We start from the raw sequence: 14,297 nt of genomic DNA, 5'->3' as shown, positions 1-14,297 counted from the left end.
TTAATTGGAAATTAGTTAAGATTTGGATACAGCTCCCATATATATATTCTCGGCCGATTTCACGTATTTGACGCACCAATTTCAATGAAATATGAAAGGTGTGGCGGAATTTGGTGTAAAAGTAATTTTTTTAAAATTATATTTAAATCGGGTCAGATTGGGATATGATTTTAATAAGAACCATTGACCCACAACGCCTTAGGGTAACACTAAAAAACAACACAACAATTAATTTGAAATACGCTTATTACGGCGAAGTATGTTGCTATCTCGAATTCATTAATTGCAACAGAAATGCCACTCAACTTCAAAAGATTGCAGTTTACTGCACGCTTGGTATTTGCTATGAAATAAATAAATCCGAAGGACAAACCCTTCGTGTATGTATGTCATGTTACTGTTTTTCTAATGGTTTTGTATATTTACGCATTAAAGTAGTGCAATAATTTTTTTTTTTTAATTATAAAATTTGTTTTTTTTTAACCAACATATATTCGTAAATAAAATTTTGAATGCATATAAAATCAAAAGGGGTAGCGAAGCGCACCGGGTTCAGCTAGTTGAATATAAAATAGTAGGACAATACAGTTTTATCCCAAAATTGTACAATGTATTGTCCATTAACGTCGAAAATATGCATTTATTTTGCAACCGGATTTGAAATAATTTCAAATTATTGTATTTTTATTCAAAACCAATTCAAAACAATGCTACACACACAAGCACAAAATGTGTATGCGTTTTTGACAGACTAAGGGCACCAATAGAAAAAAAAATTGTATTTAGGGGGTAGCTTTGTTCTACCTTCTGTAATTGTCCCATACCTCCACCTATGGTAGAAGAATGCTGTTAGATTCATCAACATATATGAACACTCATATGCAAAAAATATTTAAGAAATTTCCGAAAATAAATTAATAAACGTATTTTAACTCTGGTTAAATAAAAACGGTCTAAGCAATAAATCCTGAACTAAATCCTGGACCAATATTAATATATATTTTTATACCCTCCACCTTGGAAAGGAGGGTATATTAACTTTGTCATTGTATATATATTCATAATCAGCATAATATTTTAAGCCGATTTAACGATGTTCGTCTGTCTGTCTGTTGAAATCGCGATACAGGCCACATTATTTGACAAAGAGCATCAAAATTTAGCAGAATAATTTTTATTGTGTCTAGGATGGTTGGTATTGAAAATGAGATATATCGGTCCACGTTTTGGTATGGTCCCCATATAACGGTACCTCCCGATATTCGGTATTTTGATGATTTTTGCCATACTCTTTCACGGATTTGTCTGAAAATTGGTATTTGTAGATCATAATGGGTCCTAGTTCATGTGGCGAAAAATTGTATGTATAGGTATAGCCCCCACATAACGGTATCTCCCGATATTCGGCGTTTTGATGATTTTTGCAACATTTTTTCACGGATTTGTCTAAAAATTGGCATTTGTTGGTCATAATAGGTTCTAGTTCCGTTGGCGAAACAGTGTATGTATAGGTCTAAAAATTGGTATTTGTGGGTCATAATTGGTTCTAATGTTTCCATTGCCCTAAGGTGGAGGGCCCAGCCGAACTTAATGTTTTTTTACTTGTTTCAAATAGCGTTTTTTATATAATAACAGGTAAAAAAAGTGGTAAGTTCGGCCGGGCCGAACTTTGAATACCCTCCACCATTTAGAACTAATTTGGAAATTTTCGAAAAAGATAACATTCGCCAAAAATAACGAATATAGCCGTTATATTAGGGTCTGTATGACGTGCACCTACATAGGCATTGTTTGTTACAAGCCATTACCATATTCAAATTCGAAACTTGAAATGAACAGCGAATAATGTAGCTAAAATCATCAAAATACCGTACATAGGCAGGTACCGTTATAACGGAGCTATACGAAGACCTGAACCTGTCACAGGCTGTAGTTTCCATCACGAACTCTAACTACGTAATGTTTAACTACTACGGTGAATAATGACGCTAATATTATTAAAATACTGAATATTGGGAGGTATGGGAAGACGTGGACCTGCATAGATTTTCTGTCTCAGGCTGTAGTATCCATTTCGAACTTCAAATGCCAAATTTGAAAGAATTCCGTTGATTAATTTCGCTAAAATCATCAAAATACCGAATATCGGGAGGTACCGTTATATGGGGGCTATATCAAAGCGTGGACCTACATGACCCATTACCCTTGATCAGCGTAAAATTCTAAGACGATTTAGCAATGTCCGTCGTTCCGTTTGTCTGTTGTAATCACGCTATCTTTCGAACGAATTGAGATAGAAGGTTAAAATTTTGCACAAATGTTTATTGTGCTAGTAGACAGGTTAAGTTCGTAAATGGGCCATGTAGGTCCATGTTTTCATATAGCCCCCATATAACGGTACCTCCCGATACTCCGTATTTTCATGATTTTTACAACATTATTCGCCGTAATTGTAACAAATTTCGTATATGAAGTTCGTATTGGGTACTACAGCCTATGACACAAATTTCGTATGTAGGTTTTCATTTAAATTGTGATTTTCGGAATTTTTTTCAATTTCCTTCGTAGTAGTGGATGGACTTGATGAAAAAAATTTTTGTCTTTCACGTCATCCTTCGAAAATTATGATTTGTAGAAGATTTTTTCACAAACTCACACAAAGTAAAGTTTTAACCCTAAAATGTGTTTAAATAGATATTGACGTCTTCTAGGACCCACAGTAGAATTTTATGACAAATATTTTTGTAGAATGTTTTAACTTGCTAAGTTCCCATTAAAAATACGTTTTTAACAACATTTAAAAAAAGATCAAAAAAGCCTTTTGGTGACTGGCTTGAGGGTTAAATTTTTTAACCAAAATATTCCTCGTATTCTTATCTGTAATATTGCCAAAGACCATGGCGGAATCAAGAAGGTAAAGTCATCTCAAAAAAAAAAACATTATCATCTCTGCATTTTCTGTAACTGAGCATATAAAATACAATTCATATGAACTGTCACAACAAACAGATTTGTTTATTTACATTAAACCATTGAAATATTCAATAGATTTTGTGATAAAAAACATCAACGTCTGTGTGTAGAATTAAAATTGTGCCGACGGCGAAAAATATAGCAAATGTCTAAAATGGTCAAAAATATTACATAGTAGGTTCCACCCATGGTACAATGAAGACAAGGTAGCCTAACTTTGAAAAAATTGCAATAAAAAATCAAACAACTTGTTGCATTGATTTTGAATAAATAATTTAAAACCGCGAAAACTGAATGAAAGGTTAACATTTCTTTTCAAAATCATTTTCTATATATCTTTTATGGTTTATTTCGCGACAAAAACTGTAGATTTTGTCGATGCATACGTTGCAATAAGCATTTTGAAAACACCCGAATTTGAATATTTTCTGAACAACTTTTTTATTATTGAAAAGAAGACACACACATAAGCAAATGAAGTTGACATATTAAGCCAGAAAAATTAAAAAATTAAAACATATGGTAGTTCTGCCCTACCTTGAATTCATTGTACCATGGTTCCACCCGATTTTTCTTTATTTCATTTGTACCCTTACGACCTCAGACGGTATATTTCTATCAATGAACGATCTAGTGTGAAGATGGTATACATTGGTCCGTTCTTCTGGTATCTTCCCTACAAAGCGTCAAAACTTGGAATAATTATAACACTCAAAAAATGCGAATTCTTTTCAAACTCTGCATATCTAAATACATATACAAACCCATGTAGTTGGGTGGAATTCAATGTTTCACAAAATCAGTGGCGTTTCATTATTATTTTATAATTTTCCATGGTACAGTGAAATAAAGGTAACATCATTTCAAATTAGCATTCCCAGCTCTGCATTCTCATAGCACCTTGCATTAAAAATTCAAAATGAACGATTAAATGTATTTCTGTTTCTTCCATTTTTAACAACAATCTTTTACAATAAAAAAGGAAGCCTTTTAAAAAAAAAAAAAACTACAAGAGGTTTTATTTCAAATGTCTTAATCGAACTTAAAATGTTACTTTCAAGAAAATCTTACAAACTATCTATGAAATTTAATTTAGTGGCAAATGTTGGTAACTCTTACATACTGTGGCGTGATTTGCGTATGCTGCTCATCAGACAGCATGCAAATGTAAGTGCCACAAGTTCTACAAGCGCAACACCAATGCCAGCATAACGAATTATGTTGACGTTGGATGACCAGAAGTTCAAGAATTCTTTGCGACAACCGGGTTTGAATTCATAGACACTAGCTTCACAAGCGTTATCCAAGGTACCGCAACAGGAATTTGGAACTTGCAAATTATTTGAGGTGTAATCTATAGAGCCAGTAAGACCGCAACATTTGAACTATGGAAGTAGGAGAAGAAATATAAATTTATCTGTAGACGATGCTATGCATGTATGTGTGTATACAACTAAATACTTACGCTAATTTGCAGAGCATCCATGGGGTATCCATTGGCCTGGTCATTCTTTTCCCAGACGGTGTTAACAACCTTTTCCATGGAATTCATAAATTCTTTATATTTGACGAACATCCATACCACCAAAGCAATTTGCAGGCAGAAAACAATGAACATGAAAATGGCGTACTACAAAAAGTAAAGGATCTGATAACAACTGGTATTTTCCGAAAAGAATTAAATGTTCACTTACAATGGATGTGCAACAGACACTTTCGCGTATAGCTCCACAACAGCCGAAGAACGCTATGATGAAAATGATGCAGCCCAAAATAATGATCAAAATTGGGATGAGATCTGTGTTGATTACATCACTGAAGTCCGACAAATCGCCAACATTGTTGATCATAATAGAGCCAAGAACGATAAGTAAAATGCCACATAGCTGAAAGAAAAAGAAAATAAACGAACTTAAATTGGTGACAAGCAGAAATGGTGTTGCAGCGTTAAACGGTGGTCATCCCAGTGTCACGATTTCGTTTTGACTCTAGTGTGATTATAGCAGACAGGGACGGACGAACAGGGAATTCTACGCTGATCAAGAATATATGTATACTTTGTTAGGTCAAAAATTATTATCTCGATGTGTTAAAAATGGAATGACGAACTTGATATCAATTAATGTCAAATTATAAGGAAAAACGACGGCAGGTTTCGAGTGCGGCTCTGGCATCTTTTTATGATATTTCATGCGAACACTTCAAGCTCCGAAGGCTTCAAATTAAATAAAAAAAAAAAACAAGTAAAGAAGCTGTGAGTTCGGCCGGGCCGAACTTTTAATGCCCTCCATCATTTGGTACAAATTTGTCAATTTCCAAAAAAAGTCTAAATTCGTTAAAAATTCTGTTAAAATATTAAAAATACCGAATGCCTATACGACGACGTGGACCTGCATGGGAAACTTTTGTCATAAGTTATTACAATATTTAAATGCGAAACTTAAGAAAAATCTGTTAATAATGTAGCTAAAATCATCAAAATACCGAATATAGGGGGTACCGTTATATGGGGGCTATATGAAGACGTGGACCTTCATGGTTCATTTTTTGACTCAGGATGTAGTATCTATTACGAACTTCAAATACCAAATTTGAAACGATTCCGTTAAATAATGTCGCTAAAATCATCAAAATCCCGAATATAGGGGGTACCGTTATATGGGGGCTATACGAAGACGTGGACCTGCACAAACAATTTTCTGGCACGGGCTGAAGTATCCATTCCGAACTTCAAATGCCAAATTTGAAACAATTCCGGTGAATAATGTCGCTAAAATCATCTAAATACCGAATATAGGGAGGGATAACTTGGACCTACTTGGCCCCTTTATGAACTTAACCTGCCTACTGGGAAAATACACATGTGTGCAAAATTTTAGTCTTCTTCTCAATTTGTACGAAAGATAGCGTGATTACAACAGACAGACGGACAGACAGTCTTAGAATTTTACGCTGATCAAGAATGTACTTTGTTGGGTCTGATATGAGTATTTCGAGGAGTTACACATGGAATGACAAAATTAATATACCCTCCATAGTATGGTGGAGGGTATAAAAATAGAACAACCAGCCAATAACTTACACCTTAAAGGAGTGTAGGGCCAAAATCGATCTAAGACAACCAAAATCTCCTTTGTTTCTCTACGAAGGAGGCTGTCGATGACTAAAGCCAGCCCAAGAAGCCTTTATGTATTCTCACCTTTAAGGTGCAAGTCATTGGCTGGCTTCTTCGTAAAAGAACAAAGGAGCTTTATATTGACTACACTACATTGTTCCTTTATGAAGAAGCCAGCCGATGACTTCTGTAAGTAAAACTGATGTTCTATTTGTTTTCAACTTGAAGATTTCGCAGTTTGTGCTCTCACCTGTATGAAATCCAAAAGATGAGGATACAAAACCAAGCTGCTTAGCATTGTCTCATGTCATGTTAGGTTATACATTGTAATAGAATCTTTAAGTCGCACACAAAATCTGACCTCCTTGTATCTTATCATTTGGAATTAATATGCCATGCAACGATGCCAAGCCGCTTATATGTCACCACCTGAGGGCTACGTTAGACGAACGAAAAACGTACTATTAAAGTTCTAGTAAGTTTTTCGTTCGTCTAACGGGTTTAAGGCTGGAAATACATAAAGCGCATATTTGGCTGGCTTAAGTCATCGGCTGGCTTCTTCGTAGATGAACAAAGGAGTTTTAGGTTGACCTAGTTCGATTTTGGCCCTAGTCTCCTTTGTTCATTTCCGAAGAAGCCAGCCGATGGCTTAAGCCAGCCAAATAAGCGCTTTATGTATTCCCAGCTTAAGTTCTAAATATCATGTGCATAATTTAAATGACGTGTTATGCTAGGAACACAATTGGAGCGAACGACGAATTTTTTCGCGGCGTATGTTCGTCGTCAAAAATAAAACACATATGTGTATATGGAAGTGCACACAATCACGGCACCGGCGAAAATTTCGTCGGTCGCCGCGAACTCAATTAGCTTTATTTCTATTTCATACGCCGGCGACCGGCGAACAAAACAGTACAAGGTGGCCATACTTGTACGAATTTTATGTGTTTTAGTAAATAAAGTTACTTTTTACTTTAAAATTTGTTATGGTCACTCTACTATCTGTTACTCGTATAAAAAAAACATAATTAATTTGTTTATTTATTTGTGTACTTGCGCATGAGTGAAGATGGATATCAGTGAATTTATAATAGAGAAGATGGACATAAGTGAAATTATAATAGAGAACGTAAAGAATCATGTGTTCTTGTATAATTCATTGTAGTCAACAAATGAGCAAAAAGTAAACAACTTCATCAGCTGTTTTATAATTTCGTCGGTATTGTGTTCCATACGACGAATTTTCGCGGCTCATTTTGTCGCCGCGTAGGGCGAAATTCGTCGTTCGCTCCAATTGTGTTCCTAGCATTATACTGAAATGTATTTAATAAGAACATGGTTTTATTTATGGCATTTTACGATTACACATGTCATTTTATATATTATTATCTCTTGTGGAAGTAACAATCAAATACTCTCGAATTGAAGTTGTAAGTTTGTTTTGAATTAACCGTACCGTCAAAGTAACACAATACAACAAAGAAAACTATAAATCTCTCAACCATGGTAGAATTAAGAAGGTAAAGTCATGAAATCATACGCATATTTTTTTTCAAAATTATTCATGACAATATCTCATTGTCAAAATTTATATTTAGGATTTCATTGTACATACACAAATCAGAGATGGAAACCTGTCTTGCAGCGAAATTTAACTAGCTAAATTACAGAAAATACAGAGATGGGTATGCTTGTTTAAAATGACTTTACCTTCTTAATTTTACCATGATTATACATCCATATCCATATCGTATTTTGAAATTAAAAAACTAACCGATCAAAAATTTTGTTGTAAATGATTGATGCCGCTGTCGTGGAAAACCTATTCAGGAACATTCATAATAGTCATATTTTTTTATCTATAACACAACACATGTGTTATCATTGGGGAATTTCCTGTGGTCTATGTGGTTCCACACCGAGTGCAAACAACTACAACAATGATTGCTTTTTTGATATTTTTGTTTTTAGAGAATGAAAAGTGGTTAAGGGTGTCAATATTTTTCAAAACCGCTACAAAAGAAGATCATATCAGAATAAAGTTAGTACCGGTCAAGGACATTCGTCAGTAAATGTAGTTTTTTTTTTTTGTTTGAATACTGTGCTTTCTTCTGATAGTAGTATTATATATATTTTTTAAAAATAATATTTTTCATGCTTTGAAAGTTATTAGGAAATAAAGAATCAAAGGTTTGGGATTCTGGACTTACATTGTGTTTACATACATATTTTTATCCGCAAATATAAATCTTTTGATTCCGATGCGAGGATTTACATTCCAAGGCCCATTGAACGAAAAATGCTAATGTGATTGAAAAACGTTCCGACTGTCAACATTTTTGTTTAACATACTACGGATGGTATCAGCTGGTATTATCGGAAGTCCTAATAGAAAGGCCATGCTACATACCATGGTACAGTCAATCGGTACTGGATTTACCGCAGCTGATCATCTATCGATTTTCAGGGTTACAGTAAGTAGTTCCACTTAAGACCCCTCATAGTGTAAACTACTGCAAACTTTAATATGGGGATGTCATACGAGTTAACCAATTGGCTCTCTTTGCATTATCTGTAGATGGTACCATAGTACAATAAGGAGGTAGAACAGCTTCGTAAAACTACTGAAATACCGCCATGAGGCTATGCCCGCTTCCTGTCAGAATTATTCAAAATTGCATGCAACAAGTTGTTTTCATTTATTTGATATTTTTTGTTCAATTTTTAAATGAGTCAAAAAGCGCGAAAGAAGAATGAAATGCTTGGATGTTCTCTAAAAAATTTGATCCTAGATGCGTGCCCCGCAATTTAAATATCTTCCAATTATTGATTTTGAAAATATTTTATTTTTAAAAGCTATAATTACATACACAAAATTGGCAGTGGTCGGGCACACTTAGAAAAAATTTGTAATCAGCTGGTAGCTCTACCTTACCTTTTTATTGTACCATGGATGGTACTTTACTGGTTCTAGATTTCAATTCATATACCAGTGACCAAAGACTAACCCCTACCTAGTCCCAATTATATAGTTCCTTTAACTTTATTGTTGGTGTTTTTTATTTATTCGCAACTGTCGCCCTTTCGTTTACTTGGGTACAAAAAAAGTTTCAATTGATTTCCTTCGCTTTTATTAGGGGCAACATTTTGTACTAGTACGACTTATAACTAGTGCAGGACTGACGAAATAGAGTTAATTGGAATTATCATTGATAGCGGGTAGATTAGTTGTCAAAACACTTATCGCGTTCGAAATCACATTACGAAAGATATACAAACAATAAACAAAATGTAAATACATTTTGACATTTCGTCTGATTGGTGTAACATAACAAAATTGGTGTACGATAACAAAATATGTTGTACAACATATTACCAAATCTTGTTCGATAACCCAAAAGTCCAATAAATGAGAGCGAGTAAAGAGAGCAATTTTGACATTTAAGTTGCTGAGAGTTTGCAAAATATAACTGGATTCATTGTTCGAAACAATGTTTTCCTGCAATATTTTATCAAATATTGTTCGGTAACTTTTTGTATTATTTGGATGTGAGATGGAATTCTCTCAGAAAATTTCATTTAGTAATTCTTATTAGAAAAGCTATTGCACATTACCCATTATTGGGACATGCCACATACCATGGCCATAAAGCTGGCGGTCAACAATGTTTTGACAGCATTTTTGGAATTCAAAATCTTGAATTAAAAATTATTTAAATGAGTTTTAACTGCATGGTATAATTAATAAGGTAAAGTCATGCCACATGGCCATAAAGCTGGCGGTCAAAAATGTTTTGACAGCATTTTTGGAGTTCAAAATTTTGAATTAAAAATTATTTAAATGAGTTTTGACTGCATGGTAGAATTAATAAGGTAAAGTCTTGCAATCATATGTTGGCAACTTTTTAAAAAGAATACGCATGACAACATCTCATTGTCAAAATGTTTATTCAAAATTCCCTTAAATATACAACAAGTAAAAAAGTTGTAAGTTCGGCCGGGCCGAACTTTGAATACCCTCAACCATTTGGTACAAATTTGGCAATTTTCAAAAAAAAAATAAAATCCGTTAAAATCTTAAAAAAATCGAATGTAGCCGTATATATACGTCTATACGACGACGTGGAACTTCATAGGCAACTTTTTGTCAGAAGCTATTACAATATTCAAATGCGAAACTTTAAAAAAATTGTTTATAATGTAGTTAAAACCAACCGGTTACTAATGTCGCTAAAATCATTAAAATACCAAATATTGAGAGGTACCGTTATATGGGGGCTAGACGAAGACGTGGACCTACATGGCCCATTTTCAATACGAAAAGTCCTGCAGACATAATACAAATTTGAGTAAATTTTTATAAACTTACTTCATTCCGTTCGGAAGCTCGAGTGATTTCCACAGACGGATATTGCTAAATCGACATAGAATTTTATGCTGATCAAGAATATGTATACTTTGTGGGGTCTAAAATGTATAATACGAGGTATTACAAACGGAATGACAAACTTAATATACCCCCTTACTATGGTGGAGGATATAAAAATTAGAGATGGGAACCTGTTTTCTATGCAGTGAAATTCGACAAGGTAAATTACAGAAAATTCAGAGATGGATGTGCTTATTTGAAATGACTTTACCTTCCTTATTTTACCATGTTTAACTGTTAAAAATCACATATCATAACAATATCTGAAGGGCATCGTATAAGAAAATATTTAAAAAGCCATTTATTTTTGGAGAATTGTGTAAATATTTTTTACGCATCAATCTACCATGTTACTATAGGCATTATCAGACGGAATAGCGTTTACATGTGTGCTGTCACTTTTATTATCTATGTGTATTTATTTACATATGACTCATAATTTTTGCTATCGCACACTTGCATATGTTTTTTGTTTCCTTTAATTTTTGCGATTACATGTTTTTTATAAAAAAATATTTTACAATTGAATTTTTATCATAAATTTCATTTTATATATTTTCAAAGAACAAACAAACCAGAATTTATATTAAATTGTATATTTCCGATGAAAATGGGGCTCACACGATATGTACAACATCTACATACTGAAAATTTGACGTTACATATGAAAAAAAACATTTCGTCTGATAAAGCCTTAACGGAATGCAACACAGTGTTTTTATGCGGTAGACTACAAAGCCACAAGTGTTTTCACAAAAGCGTGTTTTATATTTCCCAGCGGCATTTATATCCTCCTAAAGGTCTGTTTACGTATGATAAATTCAATGAATTTCAACTGTCAATTCCATTGCATATGAGCCATGGTAGAAGAATACAGACAATAAACTGTCAAACCAATTTTGGATTAAAATTTTTTGAATGAAAAATTAAATTTTTAAAAATGCATATTATAACAACTTCCGATTGGCTTCGTACAAGAAAACATATAAAAATCTACTAATTTTTGATAAAACCTTTTTAATTTGTTTGACATGTCAATGTTCCCAAGAGTTGTTGCATGTATTCTTCTACCATGAGTATACGCCAAATCTTAAATCCAATGAATTTCATTTAACGTATTCCCAATAGAATTGACTGTTGAAATTCACGGCATTTATTATTTGTGTTCGGCTTTATAGGTTTTCTCCCTCCCCTTACATCAATGTCTTAGACTCATATGTACATGTACGAAATATAGGGTGAGATGAAAAAAATGCAACAAACTTCAGACTCCTGTCATCTCTAAGCCACTCGTCCGACAGCTGTTAAAATTATTCCAGTGACAGCTACAAAAGCATTTTCGTGAGAATTTTCCAGAAAAAAGTTATTTGTGATGGAATTCAAGCGTGAGAGTGTGATTTCTTTATATTTGGCTGGAAAACCAGAAGTGGCTATCGTTAGAGCACTCCAGCATTTATATTGGAATAAATCTTTTTTGTCTCGTACCATCGCTCGTTACCGTGAGACTGGTAGCATAGCCTGACGTCAAGGAAGTGGACGGAAGAAAACAGCATCATCAGCAAAAATGGTTCGAAATGTCAAGAAGCGACTTGATCGAAACCCGCGTCGTTGTGCCGAGAAATGACTCGTAAGCTGATCATATTGCAATATTCCATTCGGCTAGTATTGAAAAATGAGCTCGGGGTAAAGACATTGAAATTCCAAAAAGTGCAAGAACTTACACCGCAACAGAAAGGAAATGGACTTAAAAGAGCTAAAGAGTTGCTTCGCTTGGCCGAAAGTGATGAACTGCCGAATTTATTTTACTCCGATGAGAAAACATTTTTTGTCCAGCAGTTCGTAAACAAACAAATTGATCGTGTTTACTTGTCAAAGAGGTCAGCTGAAAATGTGCACCTTCGGTTGGCCACGAGAACGGCCATGGTGATGTGGGCCGCCATAACAGCCGATGGTCGCTCTCCGCTCGTATTAATCGACCGTGCCATCAGAATAAATGGCGAATATTATCGCGAAAATATTTTGGAGGGTGTATTAAAGCCTTGGGCACGCAAATATTTTGGTCACAGACCTAGGACATCCCAACAGGACTCAGCACCATCGCACTCAGCACGCACCGCCCAAGAATGGTTACAAAATTAGGTTCCTCGCTTCATTTCCAGCGCACAATGGCCACCAAAATTTCCGGATACTAAACCGTTGGACTATTTTTTTCTTTTGGAAAGCAAGGTTGGCACTAAAAAATACCAAAGTGTCGATCACCTTAAGCAAACGCTTCGCCAGGAATAGGCCAAAATACCGCAGAGCAACATTCGGGCAGCGTGTGACGATTTTATTGGCGTTTGAAGGCCATACATAATTCGTGCCAAAGGTGACCAATTCGACAAATTTAAACTTATTTTAAATTTTGATGCTATTTCCGACATTTTTGCTCTCATTCATTCCACATGAAAATCGAAACTACACTTTTTACACGAAAATTTAGTATATATTAAAGATAATATCTAATATATAGTATATAAATTAAAAAAATGATTTGAACGTGTGACGATATCACAGAGCTATTAAAAAATGTTGAACCTATTTTTATTACTTCGTATCAATTATTCTTTGAGACACTGGAGCTGTGGTTACTCCTATCTGATGTTTGGTACACACAACATTTTTTAAGTGGTTTACATTATAAAAATACGTCGTTTATTTGCCATATGTACGTTATATGGAAATGATTATTTAAATATGGCACTTTATCACACATGTTTTTTTTTTTTTTTTTGAACAGTGTTGGCTTGCTTGTTCGGGATACCGTAGTATTTTGTTGTTGCAAAATGGTCAGGCTTTATCCCTTTTTTGTTTTGTTTTCTTTTTTTTTTTTTGAATTACTTTATATATCCTCTCATAAAGTCCATGTTTTCTAATTAAATCACTTTCAATTATTAATTACTTTATGTTTTTTGCATCACTTACCACAAATATCAAATTAAAAATATATAAAATATATTTAACAATGTGGGCCATGCAATTCATTTTGATATTTGTTTATTAGCAATTAGGTTATCAAATTTAAATAATTTATTTATTAAAGATGTTTATTAAAAAAACGTATGTGTTTTTTGATTAAATGCACTTTTCTTTTTTTATTTCCGCTGAATGGGAAGGAGCGGTCGATGTCTTGTTCGCTTAAGTGAACTTGTCGTTGCGAATCGTTCGAATAATTTCAAGTATTTAACTAACAAAGCATTTTTAATGGATCCAGATACAATTTCATTGAAGTATTTTTGTACCGAGAGTTCGCGTATCTTATCGAAGCTCTTATCAAAAGACACACAAAACCAAAAATAAAAAACAAAAATAAAAAACAAGAATAAAAATGATAACTGAAATGGGCCTTAGTGGAGTGCGAGCGACTATCTAGCCCCCCAATTTGTCACATGCGCCTATTGTATCCAAACAAGAAGTACCTTATGGAAATAGGTACGCCATAATAAAGAAAGGTATGGATGTTACCATTCGCAAAAATCGTCAGGTCTGAATGAGCCAAATACAAAACAAATACATTTACAATTGCTCATTATCATTAACGTTGTATGGGTATTTGCAAATAATGGATGAAATGTACTTAACAATTAATAGACCAGAATAGGTACACATTGTAGGCTTGTGGGTATCGGTGGTACGACTGCCATGGCATTTATTCCATCTGGCCGTGACTCATACCACATTTGGTAATTTACCCTGGGTAAATTTAAACTTTTTATAGATTACTTCAATAATCTGCAGAAG

The 14,297-nt window shown here is 34.1% G+C and overlaps 1 protein-coding gene across 1 annotated transcript; it reads right to left on the bottom strand.

Annotated features, from left to right (window-relative positions):
- Positions 1-3,970: 3,970 nt before the first annotated feature.
- On the bottom strand, positions 3,971-13,750 carry LOC131801570 (CD63 antigen-like). Its single transcript, XM_059120366.1, has 4 exons — positions 13,482-13,750; positions 4,668-4,859; positions 4,439-4,603; positions 3,971-4,358 (listed from the first exon to the last, which is right to left on the bottom strand). The coding sequence occupies exons 1-4, from the start codon at positions 13,539-13,541 to the stop codon at positions 4,089-4,091; spliced, it is 687 nt and encodes a 228-aa protein (XP_058976349.1). The 5' UTR covers positions 13,542-13,750; the 3' UTR covers positions 3,971-4,088.
- Between the last annotated feature and the right edge of the window lie 547 nt (positions 13,751-14,297).

Source organism: Musca domestica, unplaced genomic scaffold (assembly GCF_030504385.1).
Source record: "Musca domestica strain aabys unplaced genomic scaffold, Musca_domestica.polishedcontigs.V.1.1 17, whole genome shotgun sequence".
Taxonomy (NCBI): Eukaryota; Metazoa; Arthropoda; class Insecta; order Diptera; family Muscidae; genus Musca; species Musca domestica.
Note: the sequence above shows the minus strand (reverse complement) of the source record. Positions and strands in the feature narration are given on the sequence as shown.